Source organism: Mus pahari, chromosome 19, assembly GCF_900095145.1.
Source record: "Mus pahari chromosome 19, PAHARI_EIJ_v1.1, whole genome shotgun sequence".
Lineage (NCBI taxonomy): Eukaryota > Metazoa > Chordata > Mammalia > Rodentia > Muridae > Mus > Mus pahari.
The window spans coordinates 13,110,562-13,128,668 of record NC_034608.1 but is presented as its reverse complement, the minus strand read 5'-3'; the positions used below and the strand labels follow the sequence as shown (position 1 = coordinate 13,128,668).

Below are 18,107 nucleotides of genomic sequence, written 5' to 3'. Positions count from 1 at the left end.
AAGACTTTCTGACATGTGAGTGGAGCTGCAGAGCTTCATGGTAGACATACCAAGAATAGCCAGGCAGCCCAAAGTTCTGTGTTCCTCTAGATGTACTGACCTCCTCTGCTCAGCATGGGCCACTTCCAACCAAGGCTTTGCTGTCTAAAGCCTACAAAGAGGCGGTGATAAGAATTCCAATTGTGCTTCTCCAGAAAGACTCAGAGATGGTCCTCAGTATTCAATGTATGAACAGAAATAGAAACCCAGGGAACTATGGCTTTCAACTCAGTGGTCTAATTAAATCACAAATTGAGCTATTGTGCTTAGATTGTTCATGATAATTCACTGGAGGATACCTAAGGAAGAAGTATGACTCTAAGAATGAAGTAGCAATGTGAATGATAGAGATGGGCTTTGCAACATATATATGATATATGATATGTGGGATATGAAATGGCATATGATTAATATATGTGATATGGAATGTGTGACATATGATATGGTATATAATACATAATATGTAACATAATTGCATACATCTCAAAACAAATATAAACAAGAAAAGTATCATTATGAGATCCAACAGTAAAAGTCAGTCTCAAGATGAAACTAGAGAGTGGACCATTGCACCGAGGATTTTACATCTGGACATCAAAAACATTGTGGGTCAAAACTGTTTAGAAACCACCGATGTGCACAGTGAGCCATAGACAGTCCCTTCAGGTAGAATGGGTGTTAGATGAAACTATTTGAGCATATGAAGGGATCTTTGTCTCCAAGCAATCACTGCACTATTTAAAAGGGGACTCAGAACACTTGGAAACTTGAGGCTGCTAAAATTAGTCTTCAAGGATTCTAAAGGAAAAAAAACTATATATTTGATCCACAACCTAAGCTCTTAACCTCAGTTGTGTTTATTATATTGATGTCTTTATTTTGCTTAGGAACACAGGTTTCACATTACATCATGGCCTGCCCTTCTGCACATGATTATGTCAGGACTACAGGTATGAGTAACAATGAAGGCAGTACATGAGTGGTAACTGACTGTTTTTTCCACTTAACTCATCTCAGTTTTGCTCCCCATCAATAAGGAAATGACCCCACTCTGCTGTAGGACAAGAGGAGAGAGGTCACTCTTCCATCACAGTCAGACGGATTGGGAGACTGGACTTTGAACTGACTGGGTTGGAGACCTCACATTGATACTTTCCAGCATCCTCCCTCCAGACAGGATCTATGCTGAGTTGGCACTTTGATGGGGAAAGTGTCATTCTCTCTGTGAGCTGCAGACTCTGCTTATTGAAAAGCCAACGGATGGAGATTCCAGGGTCAGCTGAGAAGCAAGTGAATACCACTGAGCTCTGTACTCTGACTGTAGTGTCAGTCACTCGCACAAAAGGCCAGGAAACAGGGTCTGTAAAGAAACAGAGGAGGGGACAAAATGACAGTAGTCCTTCAGAGAGCTCAATGATTCCCTCTATAGTTCACTCTTAATAAAGCTTCCAGGGAGGAGAAATTGGAGCTGTTACCATAGACATCTAGTGTTTTTGATTTATTATACATGGGATGTGTAACCCTAATTCACCCACTAAGGTATTGTGAGGGTATTGTGTCTTGCTTTTTCTATAAAGTAGCAGATTGTGCACTGATCGTTGTTCTGTCTGAGTTAAGCTTAGTTATGGTCAATCTCAAGATCTTGGAATGAGGTAGCTGCTTAAACTCTAAGTATATACCTGGAGAAGAGTATTCCCTATGCTGTACCCCTGAGGACAAGTAGGAGGGTGGAATAACTGTCTCCATTGCTTCTCCCACTGGGGACACTGACCTTCCTGTGAAGTCTCAAAAACCCAAAGCAATAATTGGTTAATGATCCAGGAACATGTGCAGTGTGATTCAGAAGGTGATGGCCCAGCTTTCATGGCAGTGTATAACTGGTTCGATAGTCTATGGAACTTGTGAATTCACTATAAGTGTGTTCTCTGCAAGCTCTAACAGAAAATCATAATAAAGCATTGACAAAAATGATCCCAGTGGCACATGAAGATGAAGCATGAACAGAGTTTGGAGCAAGAGGATCCTGGTGGGCTTTGTGAACACTTCATGTCTTCCTCAACTAAGTCTCTCTTGAAGCCAGGTGTACAGTGAGAATTCCAAGAGTTTGTGCTGATTCTGATGTACTAGTACGGAGTTATTCAGCATATGTTCTCCTCTCTGCAAGAAGATACTGGTGGGGGATTCTGGTCTACTGCAGTTTGTCTAAGGAATGCATTTCCTGCAGTAGATGCCCAAACCCTAGTGTGGGGTAAAAATGGAATGGGAGAGTAAATATGTCTGGCTCTTTCCAGATAGTACAGCATATAAAACAGGATAAGCCATACAAAACAGCTAGAGGCCAGTGAGAGTCACTTACTATTTACATGGACTTGCACGTGTGCTCTCTCAAGTTTGAAGTCCTTATACAAAATTTCTAACATATACAGTCCTGCATCATTCTCAGTGACATTCTGAATCACCAGGGATCCGTTACTGTACACCATCTCTCTTCCGCTGTGTGCAAGCCCCCAGATAGTGGATTCCATGGCTCTGCTATATTCTGCAATTTTAAAAATATCTGTCCTATACACCGATTTATACCAGAAAAATGTCTGAATGTCTTCTGGCACATTACAAACAGTGAGAAGAACACTTTTCCCTACAGCAATATTCCGAGGCACTGATTCAATTTGGAGTTGGTCAGAGTTGAGAAGGTTACAGCAAGTAGAGGCTACAAGAAAAGAGAAAAGTTATCAATTCAGGAACTTATGGTTGGACATAAAGCTTTATCTGGAGCAGATGAATTGATCCCTCAGTCTAAATATGGAGGCATAGGTGTGTCCCTACTATCTAATGGAGATGAGCAATATAACATCAATTCTCTCGTGGGTGCTGAATGTATCATTTCCTCTACAAGGAGCTCTCTCTCTCTCTCTCTCTCTCTCTCTCTCTCTCTCTCTCTCTCCCTCTCCCTCTCCCTCTCCCTCTCCCTCTCCCTCTCTCCCTTCTCTCTCTCTATCTTGTTTTTTCTGTCTGCCTCTTCACTCCCCCCCCCTCAGTCAGACACTGGGCACACTCATGACCACTGAAATTTGTGATGATGTCTTCCCTGAACACTTTTTAACTTTTGTTCCAATCTTCTTTATAGCTACAGCCAGCCACTAAATTTACCTAATACACATGATTGCAACTCGGCCCTGCAGCCCACGGACCTGGGGCTGAATGAGAGTAAGAAGTCTGATTTCTTGGCAGGTTCACGTATTAGAAATTTTTCAAAGACTAGAATGGCTGACTGTATGTCGAGGTGAAACAAACTAGAGTATTTTGGAAAATGGAAACCTCAATTTAATATGCCACAACAGGATTGGCCTCTGGGAAAGCCAGCAATATATAATGTATAATAGGATATTGATAGTGCAGGGTCCAGACCACTGCAAGACAATCCACCCCTCTGCTATCAGTTCTGGGGGATAGAAGGAAACATAGCACCCTGAACAAGCCATAAGGAATAAGCCAGTAAGCATCACAATTCCTTTCATCTGCATGAGATTGTAGGTTATATTTACAGACCTCTGACACTTGGAGCTAATAAATACCCAATTTTGACATGATTGGCCTAAAATCCTGGTTCCCTGTAAGCACTGAGAAAAGTAATGGCAATGTCCTGGCAAAGGATCCTCAGGGTCACCGGTGGTTAAGCCTGGGTCAGATGACTGTAGTCAGGGCTTCCTGATACTTCACTGTCAGAATGCAATGGTCTCCTCATATGCTTGGTTTCAACTCTGATTCTTGGCAGACTCTGACATCTTAAGCTGAGTTGCTTTCCACCAGTGAGAGTCAAACAAAAGTCTGATTGGCTCCACCCTGTGTGACCTACACTAAGTGCTCAAACCCCAACATGCAGTGGGGAAAGGAGGCACAGTACAGGCATGACAACCCCGTGAGTTTAAGCCCCACCCAGCAATGAGCAATCACAGAGAACCACTTACTGTCCACCTGGAGTTGCACATGTGCTACTTCATCTTTCAGATCTGTACTCATAGTTCGTAGAGTATAGAATCCAGTATCATTCTGTATGACCTTCTGGAGCAGCAGGGATCCATTGCTATATAGTGTTTCTCGACCACTGTGTGCAGGCCCTGGCAAGCTTGAACTTGTGGCTATAATGTGTTGGATGAGCTCAGATTTCTCCTCTGCAATCACCCCTCTGTACCAGAAAAGGGACTGAAGATTTTTTGGGAGATTGTGAACCAGTAGAAGAACACTTTCCCCTTCAGCAATGCTGGGTGGCACTGATTCTATACTGAGCCTTGCAGGGGAGACAGAGTTCTTGGAGTTTGGAACAAAGCCTAAAAGCAAAGAAAGAGAATCATGTTTATTGTGACCATTGCATATTTTTTCTTAATTTCTTATTATTTAAATGCATTTTATACATCAACCTTAGTAATAATATTGAGTATTTTGAGAATCAAATAATACACAGAAAATTTGTTCAACTTTTATATTCATATCCTTTCATACCCAAAAAATCATTAATGAACACTTAATACTATCCATAAATGAGGATCCTATATCTAATATTGAATACTAAGTTATTTCAAAACATACAAAATATTTTTGGGAATTAAGCTTAGTTAAAGACCATAAAATATTAAAAATGAATCATTCTATACCACTACCTGACATAGTGAGAGACTATTTAAAGTGCAGTATATATCTGTGTACATTGTCTAACTATATGTTTACTTTAAAAAGTTTATCAGTGTATCTAGAACATTTCATCCTAAACCAAAAGAAACGTTCATGGCATCTTCTCCAAAACTGCACTAAACGGGCCTCAACAAATACAAGATTAAAATAATCCCATGCACCCTATCAGATCACCACAGATTAAGGCTGGGCTCAAACACCAAAAAAAAACCCAAAACAAACAAAAAACAAAAACAAAAAAACAATGGAAAGCATACTCGATGATAACTTGGTCAAGGAAGAAATAAATAAAAAATAAGACTTAATTTAATGAAAATGAGGACACATCATACAAAAACTTATAGGACATAATGGAAGCAGTGGTAAGAGGAAAACACATAACTCTGAGTACCTCCAAAAGGAAACTGAAAAGAGCTTACACTGGCAGCTTCACAGCACACCTGAAAGCTCTAGAACAAAAGGAAGCAAATATACCCAAGAGGAGTAGATGGCAAGAAATAATCAAACTCAGGGCTGAAAACAACCAATTAGAAACAAAAAGAACTATACAAGAATCAACAAAACCAGGTGCTTGTTCTTTGAGAAAATCAACCAGGTAGATAAACCCTTAGCTAGACAAACCAGAGGGCACAGAGACAGTATCAAAACTCATAAAATCAAAAATGAAAAGTGAGACATTGTGGCAAGCCGCCGCATTCTGCCGTAGCAAAATGGCGCCCGACCCAAAAGGGGGAAGGGAGAGAAAAAACAGCTTGCTAGGCGCATGCGCCAGGCTCCGCCCGTCCAGCCAGCACAGAGATGCTAATGAGGTTCAGAAGTAAGCACCAATCACAGGCAGACACGTTCCCCTTAGGGCTATATAAACCAGAGGGTTTCGGGCTCGGGGTCCTTTCGCCTCGGCAAGCAAGAGAATAAAGAAGTTGTAGAAGAATCTATGCATGTCGAAGTCCTTCTATCCTGCAGGCAGGAGCGACGGGAGCGACAAGACATAACAATGAAATATATCTAAAAATAGTCTGTTTGTTGAATATTAACAGTTAAAAATATTAAAATCATGTTTGACAAAAATCATGGAAATAGTATTGATAATTTTTCTCACTGTGCTTGAAATTAGCACTTTCTTAATGCTTAACATCAAAGAATTTTTGCAATGTTGAAATTTTTATTAGGTATTTACATTATTCACATTTCAAATGTTGTCCCCTTTCCTGGTTTTCCCTCCAAAAACTCCCTATCCCCACCTCCTTCCCCTACTCACCAACCCACCCACACCTGCTTCCTGGCCCTGGCATTCCCCTACACTGGGGCATCAAGCCTTCACAGGAGCAAGGGCCTCTTGTCCCATTGATGACCAACTAGGCCACCCTCTGCTGAACAGGCAGCTGGAGCCATGAGTCCCAACATGTGTACTCTTTGATTGGTGATTTAGTCCCTTGGAGCTCTGGGTTTACTGGTCAGTTCATCTTGTTGTCCTTCCTATGGGGCTGCAAACGCCTTCAACTCCTTGGGTCCTTTCTCTTGCTCCTTCATTGGGTAACCTGTGCTCAGTCCAGTGGTCGGCTGCAAGGATCCACCTGTGTGTTTGTCAGGCACTGGTGGAGGCCATCCAGAGACAGCTATAACAGGCTTTTGTAAGTAAGCACTTGTTGGCATCCAAAAAAGTGTCTGGGTTTGGTGATTGTATGTGGGATGGATACCCAGGTGGGGCAGTCTCTGGGTGGTAATTCCTTCAGTCTCTGCTCCACACTTTGTCTCTGTAACTCCTTCCATGGGTATTTTGTTTTCTCTTCTTAGAAGGACCAAAGTATCCACATTTTGGACTTCCTTCTTCTTGAGTTTCATGTGGTCTGTGAATTGAATCCTGGGTATTCCGAGCTTCTGGGCTAATCCACTTATCAGTGAGTGCATAGTATGTGTGGTTTTATTTGTGATTGGGTTACCTCACTCAGGATGATACTTTCTAGTTCCATCCATTTGCCTAAGAATTTCATAAATTTATTGTTTTGATAATTGAGTAGTACTCCATTGTGTAAATGCATCCATTCCTTTGTTGAGAGTCAAATGGGTTCTTTCCAGGTCCTTGATATTATAAATAAGGCTGTGATGAACATAGGAGAAAATGTGTCCTATACTTAATGATAAAATAATTTCTCTATATTGTGAATTTTTAAAATGAGTCCTTGTGTCCTGAGGAGTGTTCACTGTGAAGCCTATCTGTGGAGGGAATGTCTCTCTGTCCTACTTTGTGTCCCTCTACTTGTGATATTCTCTGAATGGTGTTCTATACTCGGATATCAATATGGTTCTGGCTCATTGTCCTCAGATCCCTGATATCATTCAGCATAGATTTCTGTTGGGGTGATGCACCCCTAATCTTTGCCCCTACACACCCTGCATCTTTACTGCCTGACTCTTTGTTATTGTCTTTATTGTTGTTCTTGTTGTTCTCTTATGTGCTTCTTGTGGTTCAAATAACCTAGCTTCGGTTTCTACCTTTCCTTACTGGCCATTCTTCCAGTCAATGTGGACTGTGACATTGTAAGAATTGGAATTTGTCTTATAATTTTTAAAGAAATATAGTCTAAAAAAAATAATCAGATAAATCTGGATAATGAATGACTGAAAGAATGATTGAATGAAGTCATGACATGCTTTATGTTTCTCTCTGTATGTGTACATATTTAAATCATTGATAGGTTCATATATATATATATATATATATATATATATATATATACACATATACATGTATGATTCATATGTTTGGGCATACAGAGCAAATTTTTTCAAAAGGCTTTGATTTTTACACTTATTTGCAAATTATATTTGTGTATGAGTCCTGTGTAAGACTGAGTCTCAGTGTGCGTAGATGGATGCAGGACATAGCACCGTAGAAATCAAAGGACACACTAGGCTCATCAATTCTCAGGTCATGAGACAATGTAGCAAATAGCTGCATGCTTTAATAGATATTATTGATCAAAGTGAGAGTAATTTTTTGTTAGAGAAGGCTTAGATGGGAATATTAGTCTCATAATATTCTTCTCATTGTAAATAACTAAACATAAGAAAAATCTCATGCCCATGCTTAAAATTTATGTTCACTAAGAGCTTCTTGATGATAAGCTTCTGTCTGACACCTTGTATTCTCTTCTACAATCTGAAGAGTTCTCTCAGGACCTTTTGCCTATTAGGAGAATCTACACAGCAGACTGAACTACTATCATTCTCCTGATCAACTGTAAGCAGAGCTCCTTACAGATGGTGTGTCCTTTTCAGAGGGCCACAAGGTTGTCCTTTTTGTGAAACTTCAGCTCCAATACAGCTACTGAGCTCCACTGTACTTTAGATCACTAAGTGGACCCCCCTCCCAGGCAGATGCATCTCCCAGAGTTCCATGAGCAGAGGATTGTTCGGTATTCAAAACAGAGCTCCCACACATACACTTTCAATATTGCCCAGTGTTGCTTTCTCCCTTCTCTCTTTATATTTTAGTTCTCAATCACACTGTGAAAAAACAAAAAACCTTATAAGTCTCCCTGTGTCCTGAGAGCACAGCAACTTATCTCAGGACTGACATCTACTGTGCATTGGATTTTGTCTGGCACCAACAAAGAGAGAGATTCTGTGCATATTATGTGAAACACAAACTCAGCAGCAGACACCATCTAACCACTGATCTCAAAGTTCTATAAAGATGGAATATTTCTCTAAGCTAGAAATGGACAGGGTCACCTGTGAGTACTCAAAATAGGAACAGCAGAGTGATGCATGAGGAAAGGGGTAGAACTCTTCTGAGTGGAGCTACCAGGCAGCATTCTGACCCAAGACATAGGACCAGGAATGGATTTATGCAATTTCACACGTTGGGTTTGTGAGAGTGAAAAAGCTGAGTCCTGGAAAGATGGGGTGGACTCCATTGTCCCTTGAAGAGTTTCAAGATGATGCTACCAGTTCTGCTTGATGAGCTATGAGATGGGTCTTCCTATGTGCTCCCTGGGCTTTCTAGGGAGCATCTGTCTAGGTGATGTCCCTCAGCTACCCTATCTTTCCCAAAGGAAATGTATAAAATGGATAAATGAACATGATGCACTCACAGAGTAGCATACATGGGAACCAGCCACTAGGTCTAAAAAGTGAGTGTCCTTGACTTTCTGATCTATAGGGGAAGAAGTAGAAGCCAGGCTAAAAGGTAAGGTCCTGGTTCTGATAAATACTAGTCTGAATATGGATTGTGTGTCACAATAGTGCACATATTGATAACTAGGGGAACTGCAGCTCATGCCTGGAGAACTATCCAGATAAATATAGCCTGTTGTCATGTGCCTGCAGAAAAGAATTCCCTGAGCTAGACCTGAGAGGACAAACATTTCTTAGGAAGACTAATATCCATTCCCCTCTCCCTGGCAATCATGACTTTCCTATAAGCCGCATAATCCCATCAGGACAGTTAGTTCATAGGCTGGGCACATATACAGCTATGCTATCCTTGCTTAGTAACCAGGGAGTATCCCATTATTTTATCAACCAGGTGTGCTCATAGCCTCTGAGGATCTTTCTCAAGGACAAGTTCCTGGACAGAATTCCAAGAATGTAGGCAGGGCTGATATCCTTGGGATGAGTTACCCACCATGACTTCACATGCATGGTGAAGTCAAATGAAGCATTCTGATCAATTGCAGTTATTCTGTACCATGTGAGTCCTGCACTAAACGCCCAAGCCCCAACATGGAAATACAACAGAGAGGGAGTTTGTCTACTCAATGTGTATACTGAAGTAAGTGCAAAAACCCCAGTTTCAAGAAAAAAATGCAATAAGTCCAGCTCCTACTAAACAGTTCTATGTATAAAGTAGGATAAGCATATACAGCACCTGGAAGCCATCTAGCATCACTTACTATTTACATGGAGTTGAACATAGGCTTTTTCAACTTTGAAGTCTTCTCTTAAAATTTCTAGCATGTAAAATCCTGCATCGTCCTCAGTGACATCAATCATCACCATGGATGCGTTGGTGAATATCACCTCTCTTCCTCTGTATGCAGTCCCCACGGTGGCAGAATCCGTGAATCTGTAGTATTCTACAATTTTAGATGTATCTGACTTATATGCTGATTTATACCAGAAAAATGCTCGAAAGTCTTCTGGAAAATTATGAACTAGGAGAAGAACACTTTTCCCTACAGCAACATTCTGAGGAAGTGATTCGATCATGACTTGCAAAGGGTGATACCAAGTAGAAAGGGAAGCTAGACAAAAAAAGAAAAAGAGAAATTAGCATTGTGAATATTAGGTTGGTAGAAAGGTGATTATTTTTGTCATGAGCAAATAGATTTATCACTCAGCCTAAAGACGCATGTGTGGGCATGTCTATCTGACCTGGAGAATGTCAGCAACTAGACTTCCATTCTCTCAGGGATGCTAAGTGTATAATTTCTCTGCCATGATCTCTCTCTCTCTCTCTCTCTCTCTCTCTCTCTCTCTCTCTCTCTCTCTCTCTCTCTTGTTTTTTTCCATGCCTGGCTCCTCACTGCCCTCAGTTAGATACTGGGTACTATCATACCTACTGAAGTTTTATATAATGCCTCCTCTGAATTCTGTGACTTTTGTTCCAATTACCTTTATAGCTACAGCCAACCACTAACTCCACCTGATGAATATGCTTGCTGTTCTGCCCTACAGCTCTCTGGACTGGGGCTTATTGATAGCAAGAAGTCTGATCTTCTTCTAAGGCAAAGGTATTAGAAAAGATTTAGATAATAAAATGACTGGCTTCAAGTGATCTTGACACATGCTAGAGTCCTTTGGAAAATAGAAGCCTCAGTTTAAAATGCCACTACCAGAGTCGCCTGTAGTATATAATGTTCAATAGGACATTGATATTGCAGGTCCAGACCACTGCAGGAAAATCCACCCCTGGGCAGATGATAAAAGAGAACAGAGCACACTGAGCAGGCTGTAAGGGGCAAGCCAGGATACAGCACTCCTCATTTTATCTGCATGAGATTTTAGATTATATTTACAGACCTCTGACACTTGGAGCTAATAAATACCCATTTTGACATTATTGGCCTTTGTCCATGGTTCTCAATATGCACTGAGAAAAGTTGTGTAATGTCACAGCAAATGATCCCCAGGGTTACCTGTAGCCAAACCTGGGTCTGATGACTGTTATCAGGGCTTCATGGTACTTACTTCCCTGTGAGAATGCAATGGTTTCCTCATATACATCACTACAACTTTCATATTTGGCAGACCATGACATCTATTTTTTTTAATTTTTTATTATATATTATCTTTATTTACATTTCAAATGTATCCCAAAAGTTCCCTATACCCTCACCCTGCCATGCTCCTCTACCCACCTACTCCTACTTCTTGGCCCTGGCATTCCCCCGTATGGGGTCATATAAAGTTTGCAAGACCAAGGGGCATCTCTTCCAAGTGACTGGCCATCTCCTGCTACATATGCAGCTAGAGACATGAGTTCTGGGGGTACTGGTTAGTTCATATTGTTCCACCTATAGGGTTGCAGTTCCCCTCAACTCCTTGGGTACTTTCTCTAGATCCTCCATTGGGGGCCCTGTGTTCCATCCATTAGCTGACTGTGAGCATCCACTTCTTTGTTTTTCAGGCACTGGTATAGCTTCACAAGAGACCGCTATATCAGGGTCCCTTCAACAAAATCTTTCTGGCATGTGCAATAGTGTCTAGACCATGACATATTAATCTGAGTTGCTTTCCATCAGTGATTTCTTTAGTACTTGAGAGAGTCAGACAATAAAGTCTGATCTATGGCTGTTTTTCTCTACCATAAGTGTCCTACACTAAGTGGTCAAACCCTAACATTGAGACACAATGCAGTTTGGGAAGGAGACACAGTACAGGGATGACAATCCTATGAGTCTAAGCCTCACCAATCAATGAGCAATCACAGAGAACCACTTACTGTCCAGCTGGAGTTGCACATGTGCTACTTCAAACTTCAGATCTGTACTCATAGTTCGTAGAGTATAGAATTGGGTATCATTCTGCATGACCCTCTGGAGCAGTAGGGATCCATTACTATACACAGTTTCTTGACCACTGTGTGCAGGACCTGGCAAGCTTGAATTTGTGGCTATTATGTGTTGGATGAGCTCAGATTTCTTCTCTGCAATCATCCCTTTGTACCAGAAAAAGAATAGAAGATTTTTTGGGAGATTGTGAACCAGTAGAAGAACATTTTCCCCTTCAACAATGCTGGGTGGCACTGATTCTATACTGAGCCTTGCAGTGGAGACAGAGTCCTTGGTGTTTGAAACAAAGCCTAAAGGCAGAGAGAGAGAATCATATTAATTGTGATCATTGTGTACTTTTAAGATGAGGCCCTGTGCCATGAGGAGTGATCATTTTAAAGCCTAATGGTTGAGGACGTCTCTCCCTGTCCTACTTTGTGTCCCTCTACTTGAAATACTCTCTGCATGGTGCTCTCTACTCAGGTGTCAACATGGTTCTGGCTCACTGTCCTCAAATCCCTGATATCATTCAGCACAGATTCGTGTTGGGGTGATGCACCCCTAATCTTTGTCCCTACACATCATGCACCTTAACTCCCTCACCCTTTGTTATTGTTTACTGTTGTTGTTATTGTGGTTGCACTCCTCTCTACTTCCTGCGCTTCCAGTCACCTAACTTCACTTTCTTCCTTTGGTTTCCTGGCCATTCTTCCAATTAACTGCATCTGGGACTTTATAAGAATCTGTATTAAAAACACTGCTCTTCCCAGCTCCACATTTAGTACTGCCCAGTGTCCCTCTTCCCCTTCTCTGTTTATATTTTAGTTAGTTCTCAAAACCACGTAGTGATCAAAAGCTTAGAAACATTCCTGTGCCCAGAGAGGATAGCTACTTAACTCAAAGTTGATATCTACTTTGTCCTGAGTTGGGTCTGTCACCACCAAAGACAGAGATTCTGTGCTTCATATGGGAAGCACAAACACAACTGCTGACACAGTCTACCCACTGATCTCAAAGTTCTATAAAGATGGAATATTTCTCTAAGCTAGAAATGGACAGGGACGCCTGTGAGTACTCAAAATAGGAACAGCAGAGTAATGCATGAGGAAAGGGGTAGACCTCTTCTGAGTGGAGCTACCAGGCAGCATTCTGACCCAAGACATAGGACCAGGAATGGATTTATGCAATTTCACACGTTGGGTTTGTGAGAGTGAAAAAGCTGAGTCCTGGAAAGATGGGGTGGACTCCATTGTCCCTTGAAGAGTTTCAAGATGATGCTACCAGTTCTGCTTGATGAGCTATGAGATGGGTCTTCCTATGTGCTCCCTGGGCTTTCTAGGGAGCATCTGTCTAGGTGATGTCCCTCAGCTACCCTATCTTTCCCAAAGGAAATGTATAAAAATGGATAAATGAACATGATGCACTACAGAGTAGCATACATGGGAGCCAGCCACTAGGTCTAAAAAGTGAGTGTCCTTGACTTTCTGATCTATAGGGGAAGAAGTAGAAGCCAGGCTAAAAGGTAAGGTCCTGGTTCTGATAAATACTAGTCTGAATATGGATTGTGTGTCACAATAGTGCACATATTGATAATTAGGGGAACTGCAGCTCATGCCTGGAGAACTATCCAGATAAATATAGCCTGTTGTCATGTGCCTGCAGAAAAGAATTCCCTGAGCTAGACCTGAGAGGACAAACATTTCTTAGGAAGACTAATGTCCATTCCCCTCTCCCTGGCAATCATGACTTTCCTATAAGCCCCATGATCCCATCAGGACAGTTAGTTCATAGGCTGGGAACATATACAGCTATGCTATCCTTGCTTAGTAACCAGGGAGTATTCCATTATTTTATCAACCAGGTGTGCTCATTGTCTCTGAGGAACTTTCTCAAGGACAAGTTCCTGGACAGAATCCCAAGAATGTAGGCAGGGGCTGATATCCTTGGGATGAGTTACCCACCATGACTTCACCATGCAGGAATACTACATAGAGGGAGTTTGTCTATGTGTCTACTGAAGTAAGTGCAAAAACCCCAGTTTTGAGAAAAATACAATGGGAAAGTCAATAAGTGCAGCTCCTTCTAGACAGTTCAGTGTATAAAGTAGGAGAGTCACTTACTATTTACAAAGAGTTGAATGTAGGCTTCTTCAATCTTTAAATCTTCTCTTAAAATTTCTAGCATGAAATATCCTGCATCATCTTCAGTGACAGCCATTATCAGCATGGAGCCATTGGTGTATATAAACTCTCTTGAACTGTAAGCACTCCCCATAATGGTGGTATCCATGGCTCTGCTGTATTCTGCAATTTTGTATGTCTCTCTTCTATATGCTGATTTGTACCAGAAAAATGCTTGGAAGTCTTCTGGAAAATTATGAACTAGAAGAAGAACATTTTCCCCTACAACAACATTCTGAGGAACTGGTTCAATCTTGACTTGCAAAGGGTGATAGCAAGTCGAAAGGTAGGCTAGACAAAAAAGAGAAAGAAAAATTATCATTGTGAATATTGGGTTGGAGGGAAAGTGATGATCTTTGTCATGAGCAAGTAGATTTATCAATCAGCCTAAAGCTGCAGGTATGGGTATGCCTATTCTACTTGGTGAATGTCAGCAACATGATTTCTATTCTCTCAGGGACACCGAGTGTATCATTTCTCTGCTAGGATCTCTCTCTCTCTCTCTCTCTCTCTCTCTCTCTCTCTCTCATTTCTCCAAGCTCTTCCCTGCCCACAGTCAGATACTGAGCACTCTCATGCCCACTGAAGTTTGATATGATGTTTCCCCTTAACAATTTTTTCCTTTATTGCTATAGCCAAAAGCCACTCCAGCTGATAGGTCTGCACTTCAGCCAACAGGATTGGGGCAAATGAGGGCAAGGAGAAGTCTGAACTTTGCAGACTCAGGTATTAGAAAAGTTTCAGGTAGTAGAATTGCTGGCTTCAAGTGATCTTGACACATGCTAGAGTCCTTTGGAAAATGGAAGCCTCAGTTTAATATGCCGCTACAAGGGTCTCCTGTAGTATATACTGTTCAATTGGACATTTATATTGCAGGGTCCAGACCACTGCATGAAAATATACCTCTGGGTGGATGATAAAGGAGAACAGAGCACACTGAACAAACCATAAGGGGCAAACCAGTATGCAGCACTCCTCATTTTAACTACATGAGGTTGTAGATTATATTTACAGACTCCTGACACTTGGAGCTAATAAATACCCCATTTTGACATGATTGCCTTAAACTCTGGTTCCCTCTAAGCACTGAAAAAAGTAAGGTGAATGTCATATCAAATAATCCTGCAGGTCACCTGGGGTTAAGCCTCAGTTAGATTACTGTGGTCAGGGCTTCCTAGTACTCACTTCCCCGTGAGAATTCAATGATTTCCTCATATACATGGTTACAACTCTGATTCGTGAAAGACTATGACTTCTTACACTGAGTTGCTTTCCATCGATGACTTACTTGGTACAGGGGAGAGTCAGACAACAATGTCTGATCTATGGCTGTTTGGCTCCAATGCAGTGTGTTCTGCACTAAGTGCTTAAACCACAACCTGGGGACACAGTGCAGTCGGAGAAGGAGACACAGTCTAGGCATGACAATCCTGTGTCTAAGCCCCACCCTGCATTAAACAATCACAGAGAACCACTTACTGTCCATGTACAGTTGCACATGTGCTACTTCATCTTTCAGATCTGTACTCATAGTTCGTAGAGTATAGAATCCAGTATCACTCTGCATAACTTCCTGTAGCAGCAGGGATCCATTTCTGTATACTGTCTCACGACCAGTGTGTGCAGGCCCTGGAACACTTGAATTTGTGGCTTTTATGTGTCTGGCAACCTCAAACTTCTTCACTGCAATAACTCCTTTGTACCAGAAAAGGGATAGAAGATTTTTGGGGAGATTTTTAACCAGTAGGAGAACACTTCCCCCTTCAGAAATGCTGGGTGGCACTGATTCAATGGTGAGCTTGGCATGGGGAGAAGTGTGCTCACATGTCCAAAGAGATGCTAGAAACAAAAAGAGAGAACTATATAATATACAATGCTTTTTGGTAATATGAAGCCCTGAATCCTGCCCAGGTATGTTCATTGTTAGCCTAACTGTATGGGTTAGTGTCTCTGTAGCCTACTTTGTGTTCCTGCACTTCTAATTTCTTCTACATGAAAGTCTCTACTCAGGTGTCAGCATGGCTCTGACTCACTGCCCTTGATTTACCTGATAATATTCAGTGTAGGTTAGTATTGGGTTGATGCCTCCCATACCTTTTCCCCTACACACCCTGTAGCTTAACTCTCTGACTCTTTGCTGTTATTGTTCTCTTCCTCTTGTCGTTCCAGTCAATACTTGACATCAACTTCAAGGTTATTTTTTACTTGCCATTCTTCTTGTCAACTAGGGCAGTGGCATCATGAGAACTGTGATTTGTCTTATAATTTTTAAGAAAATGTATCCTGGAAAACTACCAGATACCTATGGATGAAACTATTTTGTTATATTACTCTGCATGCCCTTAGATTTATTTCAAATATTAGTAAATTTGGGCATACCATGCTAAATTTCTTCACTTTTTTTTTAACTTTTTACACTTATTTACAAATTACATTGTGTGAGTTCATGTGTGTCACAGTGTGTGTAGGTAGGTACAGGACATAGTGCAGGACATTGTTAAGGTTGAAAGACACTTTGAGTTCATTGATTCTCACATTATCAGACAATGATGCAAATGCCTATGTCCATTGAACTATGTCACTGATCAACATGTGTTGGTTTGGTTTGTTTTTTTTTTGTCTAGTAAATCATAGCTTAGAACATCAGCTTCCAAAAGACTTTAATAGTGGTTATGTTTATGTAAGAAAACTGTCACACCTATCCTTACCATCTCTTTTTCATTGTGTGCTTCCTGAGGCTGAGCCTCTGTCTGGTTCTGTGAATTCTGTCCTAAAAACACTGAGACTCCTCTCAAGTTGTTGTCCTACTTAGGAGAATCCAGACAATAGAGTGATTTATTATCATGATCTTCCTCACCTATTAGAGTGAGCTCCTGACAATTGATGCACTGTGGTAGGATTTTGATTACACTGGGAACCCTGAGATTTTGTTATTTACTGGAAAAACCTGTTTCTAGTTGTGCTGTTCAGCCTCACCTTTAGTCCAAGAGCTTTCTGTTTATTTTAAACCATAGGTCAAGAGTCAGGACAAGCAACCAGTTGACAGGGAGTAAACATAAAAAGACAGATTAAGAGGGAGTCAGGAGGATGGATATAGCTACTCACAGGAAGAGGGGAGGCATATTCAATTTGAAGGCAGAGAGAATGAGAAGTCTCTATCTGAGGAATGTCAACTGAGAAGGAAGGTCAGCTAGGTGTTTTCTCTGCTTCTCTTATTTATCAGGCTCTCACACAAGCATCTGGCTCCTGAGACTTTTTTGGTAAAATTGATATTTTTTTTCAAAAAACACCATTTGGTACACCAATGCCTGACACCAGCACCAGGACAGAGAAATCATGCCAGATGCACACAACCCGAGAAGCCATCAGATTTGGTAAGTCATCTGAAAAGTTGTCAAGGAGAGAGTTAAGGATGGAGAATAAAAAAACACCAAGGTGCTAGGACCCTATATGTAGTGCTGCCTTAGATGGCTTGAAAATAGAAATAGATAATGGAAATACAATTGAGATTGACATAATGGCAATTACCATTACTATTGGTCTGTTAATTCATATTTTATCCTCAATAGTCATAGATTTATAAGTGAAAAATAAGAAAAATACTCAGACACACATTAATTTAGACATGAAACTACCAAACCACCACATGATGAGACTGAAGAGGGGACCCAACTTTATTAGAAAACCAAACTTAATTAATCCAGTTACTATACAATAACTACCAGCAGACAATACACACCCCCATGGTTATGAAAAAAATAAATAGTATCCTATAAACATATGACATATGAGGAGATTCAAGTAAATGATCATATTATATGGTATACATTTACCCTATGTGAAGCAGATATTAAATACATGGGCAACTCAGAATATAATTATAATTATAATATAATTACACTTGGTAACAACAATATTAGATGCAGGTCCTCAATTACAAAGGTGAACATTTTGGAAAGCAGAGGCAAAGGACATGGAATAATGAAATCATGCTAGAGATATTAATACTTCCCAAGTTCAGTTGCTAAGTAAAGGTCAATATGCTAACTTACAAAGCCAGCTTACATCTGATAATCACACCTTGATTCTATGTCAATTAGTAGCTTTAAATTCTTGGGACAAGGTTGAAGAATAAGGAATGAGGTGAGAGTCATTTACTAAATTTATACAAAATCCAAAATAAATTTTCTTTTTTTTTTTT

The 18,107-nt window shown here is 40.8% G+C and overlaps 1 protein-coding gene across 1 annotated transcript in view; it reads right to left on the bottom strand.

Annotated features, from left to right (window-relative positions):
• Nucleotides 1-895: 895 nt before the first annotated feature.
• The window catches only part of LOC110336381 (carcinoembryonic antigen-related cell adhesion molecule 5), a 29,617-nt gene continuing 12,405 nt past the window's right edge, over nt 896-18,107 (bottom strand). Inside the window, exons 3-9 of the mRNA XM_021218896.1 lie at nt 15,386-15,745; nt 13,847-14,197; nt 11,678-12,037; nt 9,627-9,977; nt 4,008-4,367; nt 2,396-2,749; nt 896-1,399 (exon numbers count right to left, since the gene is read on the bottom strand). Coding sequence (XP_021074555.1) covers nt 1,116-1,399; nt 2,396-2,749; nt 4,008-4,367; nt 9,627-9,977; nt 11,678-12,037; nt 13,847-14,197; nt 15,386-15,745 — 2,420 coding nt within the window. The 3' untranslated portion in view covers nt 896-1,115. The remainder of the gene's footprint in view (nt 1,400-2,395; nt 2,750-4,007; nt 4,368-9,626; nt 9,978-11,677; nt 12,038-13,846; nt 14,198-15,385; nt 15,746-18,107) is intronic.